The following is a 15,615-nucleotide window of genomic DNA, read 5'->3' as shown; positions in this document are numbered from 1 at the left end:
AAATGTAACGTCTGTGTGGAGGCCTTTATCTGAGAGGGTTATCTGTGGCCCAGTGACCCTGCCCCTCTCCATCACCCCACAACTGTAGGAGAGGGTGGAGCTTGGCAGGGCCAGTGGGGAAGTTCCTAGTTCAAGTGCTGGAATGGTCGAAGTGGAAGCTAGTGGAATTCTGGAGTTGGAGTGGGCTTGTAGGGTTAGACTTGGGTTAGGCCTGCCCATACGTTGACTCACGGCCCCCCTCTATTCTTTTCATATGCATAATGAAGATCCATTCTGCTAACGCACGCACACATACATACATACATACACACACACCCTTAACCCCTCCCCCTCTAAATGAGTGGAAGTCAGGGATGCTTGTGTCCACTGAGCTGAGTGTCTGTTACTGCAGCCATCTGCTGTCCCTTTTAGCTGCAGGAACTTGAGATGCTTCAGAAAGATGGGGGGGGGGGGGAGAGAGTAGAGGAAAGAAAATAGGCAACCAGATGCCATCTTGACAAAGAAGGAAAGTTGTTTAAACTAGAGGCATTGCTAAGATGAGGGGGTTTGGGGAGGAGAGAGGTGTACGCACAATGTGTTTGCTCTTACCGGCTTTCCCCTCACTTATCACTGCTTGCAGCCTGTAATCATTGACTTGAATGTTTCTTTGGGATCCACAATGTTTAACAAAAGCCATCTCTTCACATGCTCATGACATGCCTGTCCAGTTACATAATGTTCAATTCAGTTTTTACAACATTTTAAGACTTGAACAATCTGTCACATCCTCTTTGTGCTGAACAACAAAGGCAATTTCTTTCTTAGGATCACGGCTTAAAATAGGTTGCCTTTTTATCTTACTCATGGACGCATCTGCCCACCCTAACCCAAAGTGTTGGGAGAAATATTCAGCTTCTCTCCCTCAGTAGCCTCTAGTCTAGTCAGTCAAAGCATGTTCACATTGCATCTGAATGTGGATTTAGCTTGATCTAGTCCACACAGTTTCAAACTGTGATGAATTCAAGGTTCAAATCAATCAATCTATACACCTGTTTCTGTTTTGTTTTGGTATTATACATTTGACCCTAGAGTGAGTAAGCAGTTTGGGGTGTCTGCTTAGGGGGACGGGGAGCAATGACATGCATGGCAGTCAGAACGTGCTGGAGTATGCCAGTCTTATCAGCCCTATGTTAGCTTGCCACGTTTCACCACTTCTCTCCATCTTTTCCCCCCTCTCTATCTCTCCCCCACTCTATCCCCTCCCTCTCACTCTCCAGGCTCCCTCAGCGGCAGCACGAGTGCTGAGCTCAGTGTTTCTGTAGGAACGGACCAGGCGGACCAGGTCTCCCCTACGATTCCCCGTGCCACGAAGAACAGAGTTTCCGGAAAACTCCGCCGATCAGCCAGCGCCATAAGCAAATCTTCCAACTGAGCTCTCTCACCCAACCCACCTCCCAAAACTCCCCCGCTTTGCCTTTACTACTGGTCCTGTTTTAAAATCTCATACCTAACCCTCATGACTGCAGTTTGGGTGTGTGCATTGTTTGTTTTGTATCTCGTTTAAACATATAACTGGAGCATATTGCAGTTTTTTATTTATGTGGCAATTATTGATACTTTGATACATTTTCCAATTGTTTTGCTGTTAAACTGCTTATTTGACCTGAAGAAGAGATGAAGCTATTGAAGTTTGTTCCGATGTGGCTGCATTTTCTGAATGAATCGTAGATTCTTTTTAATTCATGACTGATAATAGTCAGTACAGTGATAAAAAAAAGAGATATAGACAGGGAATTGAGTGAACAATCATGTCTGGTGGTTTAAAGTCCACATATCATCAACATTTCAATGTTCCCTTTCTATGTCACAACCAGGATCTCTATGGTTGTGACATAGAAAAGGAATATAATCATCCATATGCATTTTGATAGGGGTCTTTCCACGAATTGAGTCCCTTTTGCACCCCTTTGATATTTTAAGTAGAAATTGCGCACCAATATTGAACTTTAAAAGCCTCTTATATTAAATGAAGTGCTCTTTAATAGAGACTTCATGGAAAATTCTATAAATCCGATTTTTGTATATGAATAAAGACTTGCTAAACTACCAAAATGCAGCATTTTGACATGTCCCTCTGTGCACCCTCTGTGACTTCTCGGAAGATGTTAACCCACTTAACCCATAAAATTCCTCCAAGTTTTCACCGTCGTTGTAAAGCCCTAGTTATTTAGTTGCTTTGACAAAGTCATTTCTGGAGATTATCTATTTCATGTGATTACTTTTAAGTAAGAAAAAGAAAACCTGTCGCTCATTTTAAGGTCAACCCTGCTATGTAAACTTAACTTTTAATATGGTGAAATAGTAATCATTTTTTCAAGAGAAACCTTGGAACATCAAGGTGAGCTGGTGGTGGAGAACTGAGCGGGTCGAGCTTAACACATTAACCCTGTTACTCATAGATAGACAGGCTATTATTTTATTTATTTTGTTATTCTAAAATGGTGAAGTTTGCATTCAATTGCCCTCCCTGTCTGCACAGAACAAGCTTCCATTCCTCCTGTCACGAGGGGATTTATGGCTGATTTAAGATTAAATCGTCCTACCCTGTTACTTTTTTTGGCACTTAATAGGCGCTTAATTTTTTTATATAATCTCTTGAGATGGGAAAACGTATTTTTTAGTAAGTTGAACATGTGCTCTTTATGACAGAATGTTAAAATGATGTGAAATACAACTGTTTTTTTTCACCAAGTTACAATACCCAAAAGGGACTCATTTCGTGGTTTTCCCATTGACCCCTCTTGTGATTCTGCTGTGTAATACACTGATGATACTCTTGCAATGCTCTTGATAGGATAGGATAGGATAATATTTAAGTGTGATGTTGTTTTGTCCTTGGTCCTGAGCCATGGAAGCCTGTGTGTCTGTTTGGACCATATTCATCCTCTTGTTGTGGAGAGGTGGACTGGCTGTGACATAGGAGTTGCTGCTCTAGTGTAATGCTGCACCATACCACACAACTCCTGGTTACGGAGTGCTGTGAGCCAGTGCAGTAGGAGTCTGTTTTTAATAGTTATGAACCTGGAGTGGACAATCAATAATGTCTTTCCAACCCCGAGGTGAATTGAAGTTTGTTTTTGTTTTTTTATCGCTATAAGGTCCTTTTAAATGGAATCTGATGGATTTTGTTGTACTTTGATTTATGCAACTGCTGGAAATGAGAAAAGACAGCATTTGTAACTGTTTAGGGATGTTACCCTGTGTAGGATTGTTTAACCTGGGTTCATAACCTGTAATCCAATAACTTCCATCTGTCTCTTCCTCTGCCATTGTTTTCTTGTGTTGTAAAGCTAAGAATATGACATTCCAATGTTCCTACAGATGGTCTTTTGCACTCACTGTCATTGATAAACTAGCAATGAATGTGTATTTTCTCTTTATTCTTGGATGTAAATTGCTTTATTTGATGTTTGTTTCTGCGTGTACATAGTCATATTTAATGATTGATTTTGCTGTTGTGTTGTATAATGTATACATGTGTTGTTTAGTCGAAAACGCCACCGGAGCCTCAGGTGAATCTTAACTCCATGCACTGGTGTGTGTATGCGCGTCCGTGTGTGTGTCTGTATGGCTGTGTGTGTTTTTGATGGAGCTTCTCGCAGTGCCGTGTGTAATGTCTGTCCACCAAGATCCATTCCAAGACCCCCACCACTGTAAACCACTGTTAGACATCATTTGATTTATTTAGTTTATTTTCTTCATTGCAAGAGCCAAACAGAGGACAGCTAGCCTTGCCTTCCTGTCTCATGTCTTTGTTATAGAGGGAGAGAGTGTTTTTCCCCCATGTGACAGAAAAGGTCAGTGTCTTGTCCTCCTAGTCCGCACGTTTTATATGAACAGATTGACTGGGTTTGGCCCACTTTGTTTAGTCTTTATTTGAGGAGGTGCGCTGTTCTCCTTTCTCTCAGAATTGGAATCAAATGGCACCTACTCCTCCTATTTCCCATGATGCACCCTGAGTAACCTCATGAGGCCACAGTGGAAGGGTGGGGGCAGGGGAGTTAGAAGGCATACCAGCGCTGAGCTCTGGCGACCCTCTTAGCAACAGGCATGCTGGCGCTATGCTACCCACGCCCCCCTCCTCCTCCACCCCAACCTGCCCCTTTGGGTTGCCATGGAAGCCAGGTGTTACGCAAACATGATGGAGGGTAACACAAGCTGCATCACTGTCCCTGTCTGTTGCACTACTTTGCCTTACCAGTACATCCTCTTTCTTTCATTTTGTTCTCTCGTTTTTTTGTGTCCCTTTCTTTCCCAAGCACTGATTAATAACATAGGAGGCGCGAACGGAGAGTTCGTTCAGAAAGAATGAAGTCCATTTTGTGCATTTGAAGAATGTATGTAAATACTGACCTGAGTCAGATAAATGCTTTCACCTTCCCAATAGCCACTGTAAAGAACTACCCAGATCTTTTTACTGATCTTCTTATGGAGTCTAGATTGTAGATTTGATGTTGTGGATGGGATCCCTGTTATATGTGGGAGTAAATGGGCGTAAGGTTTGATTTGACCAGGGCAAGGATTGTGTCTTACTCAGACTGGTTCAACTCATGTGAAGCAACAGAGTTAGTGTTAATTCTAGATTTTGGTTTAGGAATCTTGTACATTGTGTCAAATTGAGGGTTTCAGTCCAATATAAATATATTCATGCCTATAATATAATCTTTGTATAAGAGGAAGAGGAAAAAGGCTTGAAGATTTCATCATTACTTGTTAACATATCAAACCGTTTTTAATGACTGAAGTCATGCTATCTTTATTAGAAATGTGAAAATCAAAAACATTTCATTAAATCAATTTGAAATTCTACATGTTCTCTGTGTTATTTGTTTGGGTCTATTGATTTGAATGGCTTTATTTCATAGCAGAGGAACAGAAGTATAGAAAGTAAATTCAACCATATCCTTTAAAACTGTTATTACAGAGATGGGTACTAGCCTACCCTCACAGTAACGCCTATCCTCCATAAATCATCTTGTGAGAATCTGCTGCTTTAGCTGCAGTGACAGGTTGACTGTAACCTCTGGCTTTGGGGGAAGGGGGGGTCGACGGGGTGGAGGGTGACATGATGGTGCTGTTGTCTTGGTTTTTCAACCCTGGCCCAGAAGCAGCAGCAGGGGTAACCTGACCCCCTTCCCATCTGTCCCCCTGCTGCTCCATGCAGCTCCAGGAGAGGAGGCTGGGATAATGGGCCCCCACCGAAGGTACAGGTGCAAAGTCTACAGCACCTAGCCTACATTGCATCTGCTCTGCCCTGGCTGGGAGGATTGTTAAAGACTTAAGACGAGCACTTGTCGATAATTGGTGGTGTGTGTGTCTGTTGGTCTGTCTATCTTGCCTGAACCTGTCCCTTTGGACCATCTGAAGCTCTCCTGTATTTGTCTACATTATGCGATTGAATTTTCACAAGTTAAGAAAGGAGAATAATTATGATATACAGTAGGTTCAATTCAAGACACACTGAGTATACCAAGCATGAGTTGCACCCCTTCTTTTGCCCTCAGAACAGCTTCAATTCGTCAGGGCATGGACTCTACAAGGTGTCAAAAGCTTTCCACGGGGATGCTGGCCCATGTTGACTCCAATGCTTCCCACAGTTGTCAAGTTGGCTGGATGTCCTTTGGGTGGTGGACCTTTCTTGATACACATGAGAAACTGTTTAGCATGAAAAACCCAGCAGCGTTGCAGTTCTTGACACAAACCGGTGGGCCTGGCACCTACTACCATACCCCGTTCAAAGGTACTTAAATATTTTGTCTTGCCCATTCACCCTCTAAATGGCACACATACACAGTCCATGTCAAAATTGTCTCAAGGTTTAAAAATCCTTATTTAACCTGTCTCCTCCCCTTCATCTACGCTGATTGAAGTGGATTTAACAAGTGACATCAATAAGGGATCATAGCTTTCACCTGGATTCACTTGGTCAGTCTATTTCATGTTTTGTATACTCAGTGTACATGAACATTCAATTTTTTCTATTTTGTGACATATCGAGAGTTCCACTTCTTCTGACTGCTGCCTAGAGGCCTGTCCTAATTAGTGAACTACATGACAGTATCCACAGTCCTGACCCAACAATGATCATTAACCCCTCATGGGCTGGCTGAAGCCACACATGCTTCTGGAAGTTGTTACCAATCTTTCTGTCTCTTTTCATGGGGAGTGAATGTGAACCTGGCTGTTCAGCCTACACAGTCAGGTAGCCATTTAAACGGGAAAATGGAATTCTGAGTCTCCTCAAGAGAAGACAAATGTCCTTCTGATCTAGAGGTGAGTTGTGTGGCCATCACCTCTTTGTCCTGCTGCCATGTTCTGACCAGGCATTATGGCAATTTATAACTGGAAGCTAAGTGCTCTCTGTCTCTTCTTTATACAAACCAAACCAGGCCTTTTGAGATGCTGCTTTATGATAGTGTGTGGCATGAATCATCTATGGGGCGGCAGGTAGCTTAGTGGTTAAGAGCGTTGTGCCAGTAACCGAAAGGTGGCTGGTTCTAATCCCAGAGCCAACTAGGTGAAAAATCTGTCGACGTGCCCTTGAGCAAGGCACTTAACCCTAATTGCTCCTGTAAGTCGCTCTGGATAAGAGCGTCTGCTAAATGACTAAAATGTAAATGTAAATATCAATAATACATCGACAGTCAATTTAGGGTATATTTTCAGTTGCCTACAAGAAATTGCTGGCATCAGGGATGCAATCATAGTTAAATGAAACCTGAAAAGGGTCCATGTGGAATTAGGGTGGTATGTTTAGAGGAGTACAGTCCGACTTGAATAGTCTCTGTTTGAAGTCAGGTGTGCACCTTTTTCGGTCCCTCATCCAGACACATCATTGTAGAAATTATGCATCCGCAGTGAATATGCCTGCATCATGTCTTGAGTATCCATGGTAATTATGCTATTACTCACCCTTTACTAATTACCCACTTGAGTAGGCTTCATCTACGTTTTGTTTTGAGCTTTCACATAGCCTGAAGATTCATACAAATAGCCAAATTAATTAATGTTGTGAAGCTGAGAGAAATAATGTATGATATTCTGTTGAGTAGGCAAAATCCAGTGGAGAAATTGAAAGAATACGAATGATTTTCAAGATAACTTTTTCTCCATATGCACCCATTTCCCAATATCCTACCGTTTAGAATTATTCGCCTGAACATTGTGTCTCTTGAGTTTGTACCCAGATGGATTTCCATAATATTTCATTTACACAAGAATTTTTTTATTGTTTTGTTTTTCTAAAGGACATATAATTATTTCTGACAAACATTTTAATTAATACTTCCCTATAGGGCCATTTATTTTATTGTAGCTATGACTAGAAGTCAGGGAGTGCGGGCATACCTGGGTGATGTAGGACTAGTATTATTCAGACCGTTTGTGTCAATGTCAAACTATAGCAAAATAAATGGTTTCATTTTGAAAATATTTTTTTTATTTCGATGGATAGATAGATTACAACAGTGTACACATACAATCAAAGCGCTATAAAAGCCAACATTTAAGAAAATAAACATGTTCATAGAAAAAGATTGCATCTAAGGTAAGAGCTTTACGTTTTACAAGAGCTGTGGAGATTGAAGATTTAGACCGATCCACGATAATTATCACAACTCATAATTTTGACAAAACATTTGGCTACGACATGTGAACTGCCAGAATGACACAGAATAATCACGCAACACAACAATAAATTACATAAGAGAATTGCAAATAGAATAAATAAATAAATACAAGTATTATGACGAAACAATATTGCAACAATTAATAATAAAATATGTGCCAGCATTCAAAATTAAAACAATCATTATGTTGACTTTTTTAAGGCAGTTGTACAGCAGAGTTTAGATGTGTTTAGGCTATATTCTAAAGGCATTTGTGGTTCTACTAAAAGGGAATGTTTCGATATTTGTACGTTTTTAAGACAAAGTTGATAAGTCTGTCCTGTGATTCATAAGTTAACATAAAGCTGAAAGAAACAGAAATTCACAGTCGGTGAATTAAAAGGCTTTTATGAGGGAAAATACCCATAGAAAATGAAACAGTTCTTAGGTCTAGAAGCTATTAGGCAACTTGAGCACGTGTGCAGCTGTCCTAGAAAAATACCTTTAACAGTCAAACTAACACTTTGTTTTCTTTCGATAAACTAATTTGAGAGAGATCTCAAAATATATGCCTATTTTTTATTTCAAGAAATAGATAAGCATTCAACAACCATCTGATTGGCATGGATAGGACACCTCTCCTCGAACACACAATCTAAACATCAAGTTGCCCTGTCTTTTAGAACTGTAGGCAATTAACTTTTTTTTTTCAACTCTCCCTTTGCTCGGGTCGAGGGCACGCATTTTCTTCTGTTCAGCAAGCGGGGCGCACGGGCATTTGAAGCAGGATCACCTGCCTATTTTCCGACGGATGGCATTTGTTGATGTGCCTCGTGAGTCCCGGTGAGCTGTAGAAAGTGGCAGAGCAGTACTTGCAGGAATACACCTGGGAGGAGTGCATGAGACGCAGGTGTCTCTCCTGGCTGGCCCTGTTGGGGAAATTCTCCCCGCAAACGGGGCAGAGAAGGCAGTCCACGGGGCTTAGATTCAGGGGACTTTGGTTTGTATTTTCCTCTGAGGATAAGGCGGACACTGGCACCGGCTCTTCCACTCTGTCGCTGTTTTTAAACGCGTGGTCCGTGAACATTTTATTCTGCAAGGCTTGGTGTCCCAGGATGTGTTTTCTTAGGTATGCTTGGCGCTTAAACCTCTTCCCACAGTATTGGCAGTCGTATAAACCGTCTTCTGAGCCCGATTCAGACATACCCGGGCTGGGGGTGTCTCTGTCACTCAGTAGCTCGATTCTTGGATCTTTGGCTTCCTCCGGGGTGGACTTGACACCGGGGGGAATTTTAGCGATTTCAGATTTGATGCTCGGGGTAGATGGTATCCCGGCTGCACTCTGCGCTCTCGGTTTGTGCCAGCGCCGGTGAGAGGCGAGGTTAGCCGGGCAGCTGAACATCTTATCGCACTCAGGACACCTGTACTCAACTCTCACTATCCTAGAGCACTTGTGCTGGGCCAAAGAAAAGGGATCCGCGTATGCTTCCTTACACAATTGGCAGACAAACTCTCCTAAAGGCTTCCCACCTGCCGATGTCTGCGTTCTGGGTTTAAAGTCGACAGGAGCCTCTTTGATTTTCAGACCAAGTACCGGAGAGGTTGTCATTTCGTCTTCAAAATTCAGTTTTCTGATGGCTTTGGGTTTCTTGGAGGCAGGTTTGCTCTTGCGCTCAGTGTCGGATGAGGGTCTCTTGGTGCCGCCCCTGATGGCTGTAGCAGGGATGCTGCTGGTGGTGCCGCTGCGGTTGCTGTTGCTAGTGCCTATTTTCAAATCCACGGGGGCGAACAGGATATGATCTAAGCTGCTGAGGGAGGCAGGTGTCGGGAATGACTCAGCAGAAATTGGCGAACCTAGATTGAAACTTCTTTCGTAATATTTCCTCTCGTGGTCCTTGCTGATGGGCCTGGTGGGGCTGTAGAGGGCTTGGTACACCGCCTCGGGGTTGCCAAACTGAACCCCTTTAGCATCCAGACTGGGGACCGGGGCGTCTGCTGCGATGTCCGGCGATGGAGCTGCGCGGTCCGGACTGGACGCAACAGAGACAGGCGGAGATGAGTCCACCTGACTCTGAAACGCTGGGATGTGATGCTCCTGCTCATATTCATCTGTGCGAGTCCTGTAGGAAACATGTGCTGATTTCTTGTTTCTTTTTACCAGGAATCCTTTGGGCATCTTTGCGAATGACAGAAAGGCACTTTGGAGAGGTGGGCGAAGTCTCGGATGATATCCAGGTTTGTGGAATTACAGTCACGCCAGGAGCCTCAGTTGCTAACTTATATTTTCGCAAAGCTATTGATCTCTGTGTTGCTGAAATGTTTTCGTCTCCAAGGCATAGCTGCACTCTTTTTATGCCGGAATGATGCTATTGTTCTCGCCCCTTGTTGCCGAATCCTCAACCAATCAGACGAAACGAAGATCCCAGTGGATTTGGATGTGGGAGGGTTCAAAGCCTGCGTTTGGTGGATTTCGTTGAAGTATGTGCAGATAGCTTAGCAGATGTACTTGCGGTTTATTACATTAATGTGTGCGCTCGGCCACTCCCCGACAGAGGCACACGCCGTGCCCTCCTCTTTTTACGGTTTAATGGTTCTCTATACAAATGCACACGTGCCACGGCTTTGTGCCTGTCCTTTGCGGGCCACGGAGCTGCCAAAAGGATATGTCCGTCACTGCCACAATCGTCAGAATTGTGAATTAAGACGGGGACTGGACTGGAGGGGTCCGGTTGAGAAGGCAACAACGAAGTTGCAAGGGGTTATTTGCATTAATAGAATAAAAGACAACAAAATGAAAATCTAAAAACTTGGGCAGCAAGTGATGTCAGTGGCAATAGTAAAGCAATGGCACACACATGTTGTTGTAGGCTATTGTGGTTTAATGGGACTTTCCCCCAGCCAAAATCAAGCTTTACGCACGAACCTCCAAGGAACAATATAACAACATGTGTGTGTGTGTGACATTGGCATTAGGCCCTACCTACGAATATTCGATAAGCAGTGTTATTATTTTACACAAACAAGGCAAGACTTCTTGAAAATAAACATTATTTGGTACGAATTTATTTATTTGGACACGCATCTGTCTCGGCAGTTTAACTGGAGTTATAAATCAGACATCTCACTAAATACAAAAGTAATAAGAAGGGTTCTGGTCTTGGTACACAATAGCCACGGGAACGTCTGCCCACGCTGGATATCCCGTTTTTGTTTGAAAGGCAAATTGACCTCTTCACTGTGAAATAGGACTCACGGCCAATCTGGCCTAGAGATAGGCGCGTGCTGTGTAATCAGTGCTCCAAACAAAGAGGGCCGAAGCCCGAATGTCAGCCCGAGCGCACGCAGTGCTGCTCTGTATGGAATGTGATACGGATCCCATGTGCAACGATAAAACATGTTTTATTATGTCTCTAAAAATATCTGTTTGCAAACTGTTTTTGTTTGATATTGTCCCGTTCTTGTTTAAATATCCTAGTATTCTTCATTTTGTGAAATATTAGTTGGTTTCCAAAGTTTTATTCTGAAGTTTACATTTGGAATGAATATATTGTCTCCCATCTTCAAATCAAGATTGGTTTAATGTTTTTAATTTGGGCACTTTAAGTTGCATGTAGTCTATTATAAAACACTTTCAGAAAATCAGAAAGGCTTGCATGTTTGAATTCTTTGAAAATGTATTTCCAAAGGATATGTAAATTGAGCAAATTTTCATACTATATTTTGTAGTCAAGGTTATTTCAGATAATTTATTGTCAGTTTTGTGCATACATTATGTAGGCCTATACAATTTTACAGCCATCAAGTTTATATAAGGCTATATGCTTACAAGATCGATCATCCACGATTATTTTTGTCTATGAGGCCTAGAGTTATGGTTGCCTGCGTTTAATCATATCTTCAGATGAGTGTGCATGCGCCACTTTGCAGAGCGTGTTTTCTTTTTCTCTGCATGGGGAAACAAGGCAAGAATAATCTCCATCATCGGGTAGGCCTATTGTTCTCCTAATTTGCATAAAGCTGCTGTATGACCAAGTCAAATATTACACAATCCTTAGTTGAGACATGGGCCTTTTGAATAGGTGGCTCTGTTCTGATGCGCTTTCGCTTGCTTGAATGCAAACTGTTAGGTTTGTGCAATTCACATTTTGTCTCTCTTAAATTATACATATATAGCATTGTCTTTCTACGTTTAACTTTCAACATTAACAAGTTTAAAACGAGTTTTCTCCCCTTATCAGGCCGAAGTGCTCTAAAAATATGAAATAGTCAACAAATATATAGGTCTAGGCTACTGGCCAGTCACATTATAGGCCCACTTAGGCCTACAACTGTTCATGCATCTGCCCTTATATGTATTTTGGCTATAGTCCGTGTTTGTTCGACAAAGTTTCTGCTGGCAGTTATATTAGTCGTGGTTCGTGGGGCTACACGATTTGATGGCATTTTAACAAGTTCCTCTTTCCCGGGTGATAATTTCTAAGAGCGCGTGGGCGGGTATGGTGGGGTTTCAGCGGATGCATTTGCGTGTTTGCTCAGTGGCCCTGCAAGAGTGGAAGCACTGAAGGATCGGCGCATCATTATCATACAGCTGCTGTTCCATCTATCCATAATGTAAACCTCATCCGCCCCTAAATAGACTTTATCTTTGGAGCCCTGAGCCCTACGCCACAACATCACTCGGCCTGGTTTAATGTTGGAAAGGTGGTCTTCTCTCTTAAATGTCAAATCATGTTTAGTGATGTGGGGAACCATTAATGTCCAGAGTTTCTGCTTGTTAGTGCTGCTCTTTTGATTGACTGATGTAGGCCTATTTAACAAAACATAATTCCCTAATGTGTGTGGCAACTTTTCATAAATTACACAAAATCTATTTATCAAACATTGTATGTCACTTTTTTACAGAATGATGATAAATGCCTACAGCATTTACTCAGAAGTAACCTCTTTCTGAGTTAATTCACTTCAGACTCAGCTCACAGTCTGCCTTTTTTATTGCACCACCTACAAATCAAATCAAATTGTATTTGTCACATGTGCCGAATACAACAGGTGTAGACCTTACAGTTAAATTCTTCCTTACAAGCCTTTAACCAGCAATGCAATTTTAAGAAAGAATACCAAAAAAAAACATGATTTTTATTTATTTATAAGAAATAAAAGTAACAAATAGTTAAAGAGCAGCAGTAAAATAACAATAATAAAATAACAATAGCGAGGCTATATACAGGGGGTACTGGCACAGAGTCAATGTGCGGGGGCACCGGTTAGTCAAGGTAATTGAGGTAATATGTACATGTAGGTAGAGTTATTAAGTGACTATGCATAGATAATAAACAGAGAGTAGCAGCAGCGTAAAGGGGGGGGGGGCAATGCAAATAGTCTGGGTAGCCATTTGATTAGATGTTCAGGAGTCTTATGGCTTGGGGTTAGAAGCTGTTTAGAAGCCTCTTGGACCTGGACTTGACAATTTTTAGGGCCTTCCTCTGACACCGCCTGGTATAAAGGTCCTGGGTGGCAGGAAGCTTGGCCCCAGTGATGTACTGGGCGTACGCACTACCCTCTGTAGTGCCTTGCGGTCGGAGGCAGAGCAGTTGCCATACCAGGCAGTGATGCAACCAGTCAGGATGCTCTCGATGGTGTTGCTGTAGAACCTTTTGAGGATCTGAGGACCCATGCCAAATCTTTTCAGTCTCCTTAGGGGGAATAGGTTTTGTCGTGCTCTCTTCACGACTGTCTTGGTGTGCTTGGACCATGTTCGTTTTTTGGTGATGTGGACACCAAGGAACTTGAAGCTCTCAACCTGTTCCACTATAGCCCTGTCGATGAGAATGGGGGCGTGCTCGGTCCTCTTCTTTTTCCTGTAGTCCACAATCATCTCCTTTGTCTTGATCACATTGAGGGAAAGGTTGTTGTGCTGGCACCACACGGCCAGGTCTCTGACCTCCTCCCTATAGGCTGTCTCGTTGTTGGTGGTGATCAGGCCTACCACTGTTGTGTCATCGGCAAATTTAATGATGGTGTTGGAGTCGTGCCTGGCCATGCAGTCATGAGTGAACAGGGAGTGAAATAAGGATGCAGAAATTGAAGGAAGGGGGATCACCCTGAATAGCTCCCTTTCTGGTCAAATCCTTTTGGGTTGCCAGATATGTAACAGAATATAAAAAGATCGCAAAATCTCTATCAAACCATATTTCTTCAAATGATCCCTAAGATATCCATTTCACCTTTGTCCATTAGCCCACTGTCTGAATCTCACCCACCCCCATCCTGTTAGAATGCTCAAAGGATGTCACTGTAATTTACGCTCTTCATGACATGGGCTCCATGAATGGCATTGTCAATCAATGATTGTAATGGATGAGCTGTAGGGCAATTGTGCTTGTGTGTAATCTGCTAGAGGGAGGCTCCATTCAGCACCAAGTACAGGGCCAGTGAGGAATCTAGATTTAATCAGGGGCTGAGGGGTTCTAAGAACCAGGGCAGCAAGGCTTATAGCCTTTGTCTCCTTGCAGATGGACCACGTCTGTCCGACATTTGACTTATTAGATCCAGAAACAATATTTAGTAAATCATTGTCTTTTCTACAATATTTTACGATATACATAGATCTGAATTGTACACTGGGTGTACAAAACATTAGGAACACCCCTTTTGCCCTCAGAACAGCCTCAATTCGTCGGGGCATGGACTCTACAAGGTGTCAAAGCGTTCCACAGGGATGCTGGCCCATGTTGATTCCAATGCTTCCCACAGTTGTGTCAAGTTGGCTGGATGTCCTTTGGGTGGTGGACCATTCTTGATACACACAGGAAACTGTTGAGCATGAATAACCCAGCAGCATTGCAGTTCTTGATACACTCAAACCAGAGCACCTAGCACCGACTACCATACCCTGTTCAAAGGCACTTACATCTTTTGTCTTGCCCATTCACCCTCTGAATGGCACACATACACAATCCATGTCTCAATTCTATCAAGGTTTAAAAATCCTTCTTTAACCTGTCTCCTCCCCTTCATCTACACTGATTGAAGTGGAATTAACAAGTGACATCAATAAGGGATCATAGCTTTCACCTGGATTCACCTGAACAGTCTACTGTATGTCATGGAAAGAGCAGTTGTTCTTAATGTTTTGTACACTCAGTGTATATCATGTATAGTTTACGTCTATAAGATATGTCTCTTGCAGACTGCAACAGTCTGTATGGCCAACATTCATTTGACATTCATTGTTTTGTATTGGCACTCCTTACAGCACAATAGTAGCTACCATATGGAAATGGTTCCCTGAAACATGATGTCTCCAAGCCCTGGGGCATATTAAATTCACTCATCTAAAACTTCAGAGACCTGCTCAGAAATCTCTCCAGTCCATTGGTTGTGTTCCGCCAGAGCCTCCTGTCACCAAGCATTCCCTGGAATGTTAAATGCTAATTCACCTCAGAGCCCTGGAGGTGGATAAAGTGATTGTTCTATCTGGGCTGATTAAAATGTGCTGCCCAGTCTCTCCCTTCAGTGTTCACCTCTATCGTTCCACACATTCATTTCTCTATTAATGAGCGAACAACAAAGAACAATCGGTGCGGCTGCTGTGTTAGAGATAATAAGGACAGCAGGTGCCAAGCACCCCACTGCAGGTTTTCTCTCTGCTCCAGCTCATTCAATTACCTGACAAGAGTTCTTTGAGACAGAGCTGCACTATGGGGGTGCAGAGAGGGAAATTGAGGTACGCACGTGTGGAGACACATACACACAATCCAACCATTCCCCACACATATTTTGAAAACAAAAACACAGATTTTCTTCCCTCGTGGATTCTATTAACAGATGTTTACTCATGACTGTAGGTGTTATTGTCTCTAGTGCAAGAATATGGTGACCTACTGGATTTTTTTGGTTTGTTTAAATGACTGTGTATTTATTTTCCTTTAAGATCAGAAGGTAAGGTGATGTTCATTTACACCCCAAG

The 15,615-nt window shown here is 42.6% G+C and overlaps 2 protein-coding genes across 6 annotated transcripts in view; one reads left to right on the top strand and one right to left on the bottom strand.

The window, feature by feature from the left end:
* The window catches only part of LOC121545013 (ral GTPase-activating protein subunit alpha-2), a 142,721-nt gene extending 137,873 nt beyond the window's left edge, over nt 1-4,848 (top strand). For all 5 annotated transcript variants that reach the window (XM_041855333.2, XM_041855331.2, XM_041855332.2 and 2 more), the window contains one exon: nt 1,257-4,848. In XM_041855333.2, the coding sequence (XP_041711267.1) occupies nt 1,257-1,411 (155 nt within the window). In that variant the 3' untranslated portion in view covers nt 1,412-4,848. The remainder of the gene's footprint in view (nt 1-1,256) is intronic.
* Nucleotides 4,849-7,487: 2,639 nt separating this feature from the next.
* LOC121545012 (insulinoma-associated protein 1b) lies at nt 7,488-10,990 on the bottom strand. Its single transcript, XM_041855328.2, has one exon. It carries the CDS (start codon nt 9,820-9,822, stop codon nt 8,401-8,403), a length of 1,422 nt encoding a protein of 473 aa, XP_041711262.1. The 5' UTR covers nt 9,823-10,990; the 3' UTR covers nt 7,488-8,400.
* Nucleotides 10,991-15,615: the final 4,625 nt, after the last annotated feature.

The sequence above is a fragment of the Coregonus clupeaformis genome, chromosome 29 (genome assembly GCF_020615455.1).
Source record: "Coregonus clupeaformis isolate EN_2021a chromosome 29, ASM2061545v1, whole genome shotgun sequence".
NCBI lineage: Eukaryota > Metazoa > Chordata > Actinopteri > Salmoniformes > Salmonidae > Coregonus > Coregonus clupeaformis.
This window is presented reverse-complemented; position numbering and strand designations above follow the sequence as displayed.

Excerpts from the sequence above, each read along its gene's own strand:
- LOC121545012 (XM_041855328.2), bottom strand. The coding sequence starts at position 9,822 with ATGCCCAAAGGATTCCTGGTAAAAAGAAACAAGAAATCAGCACATGTT.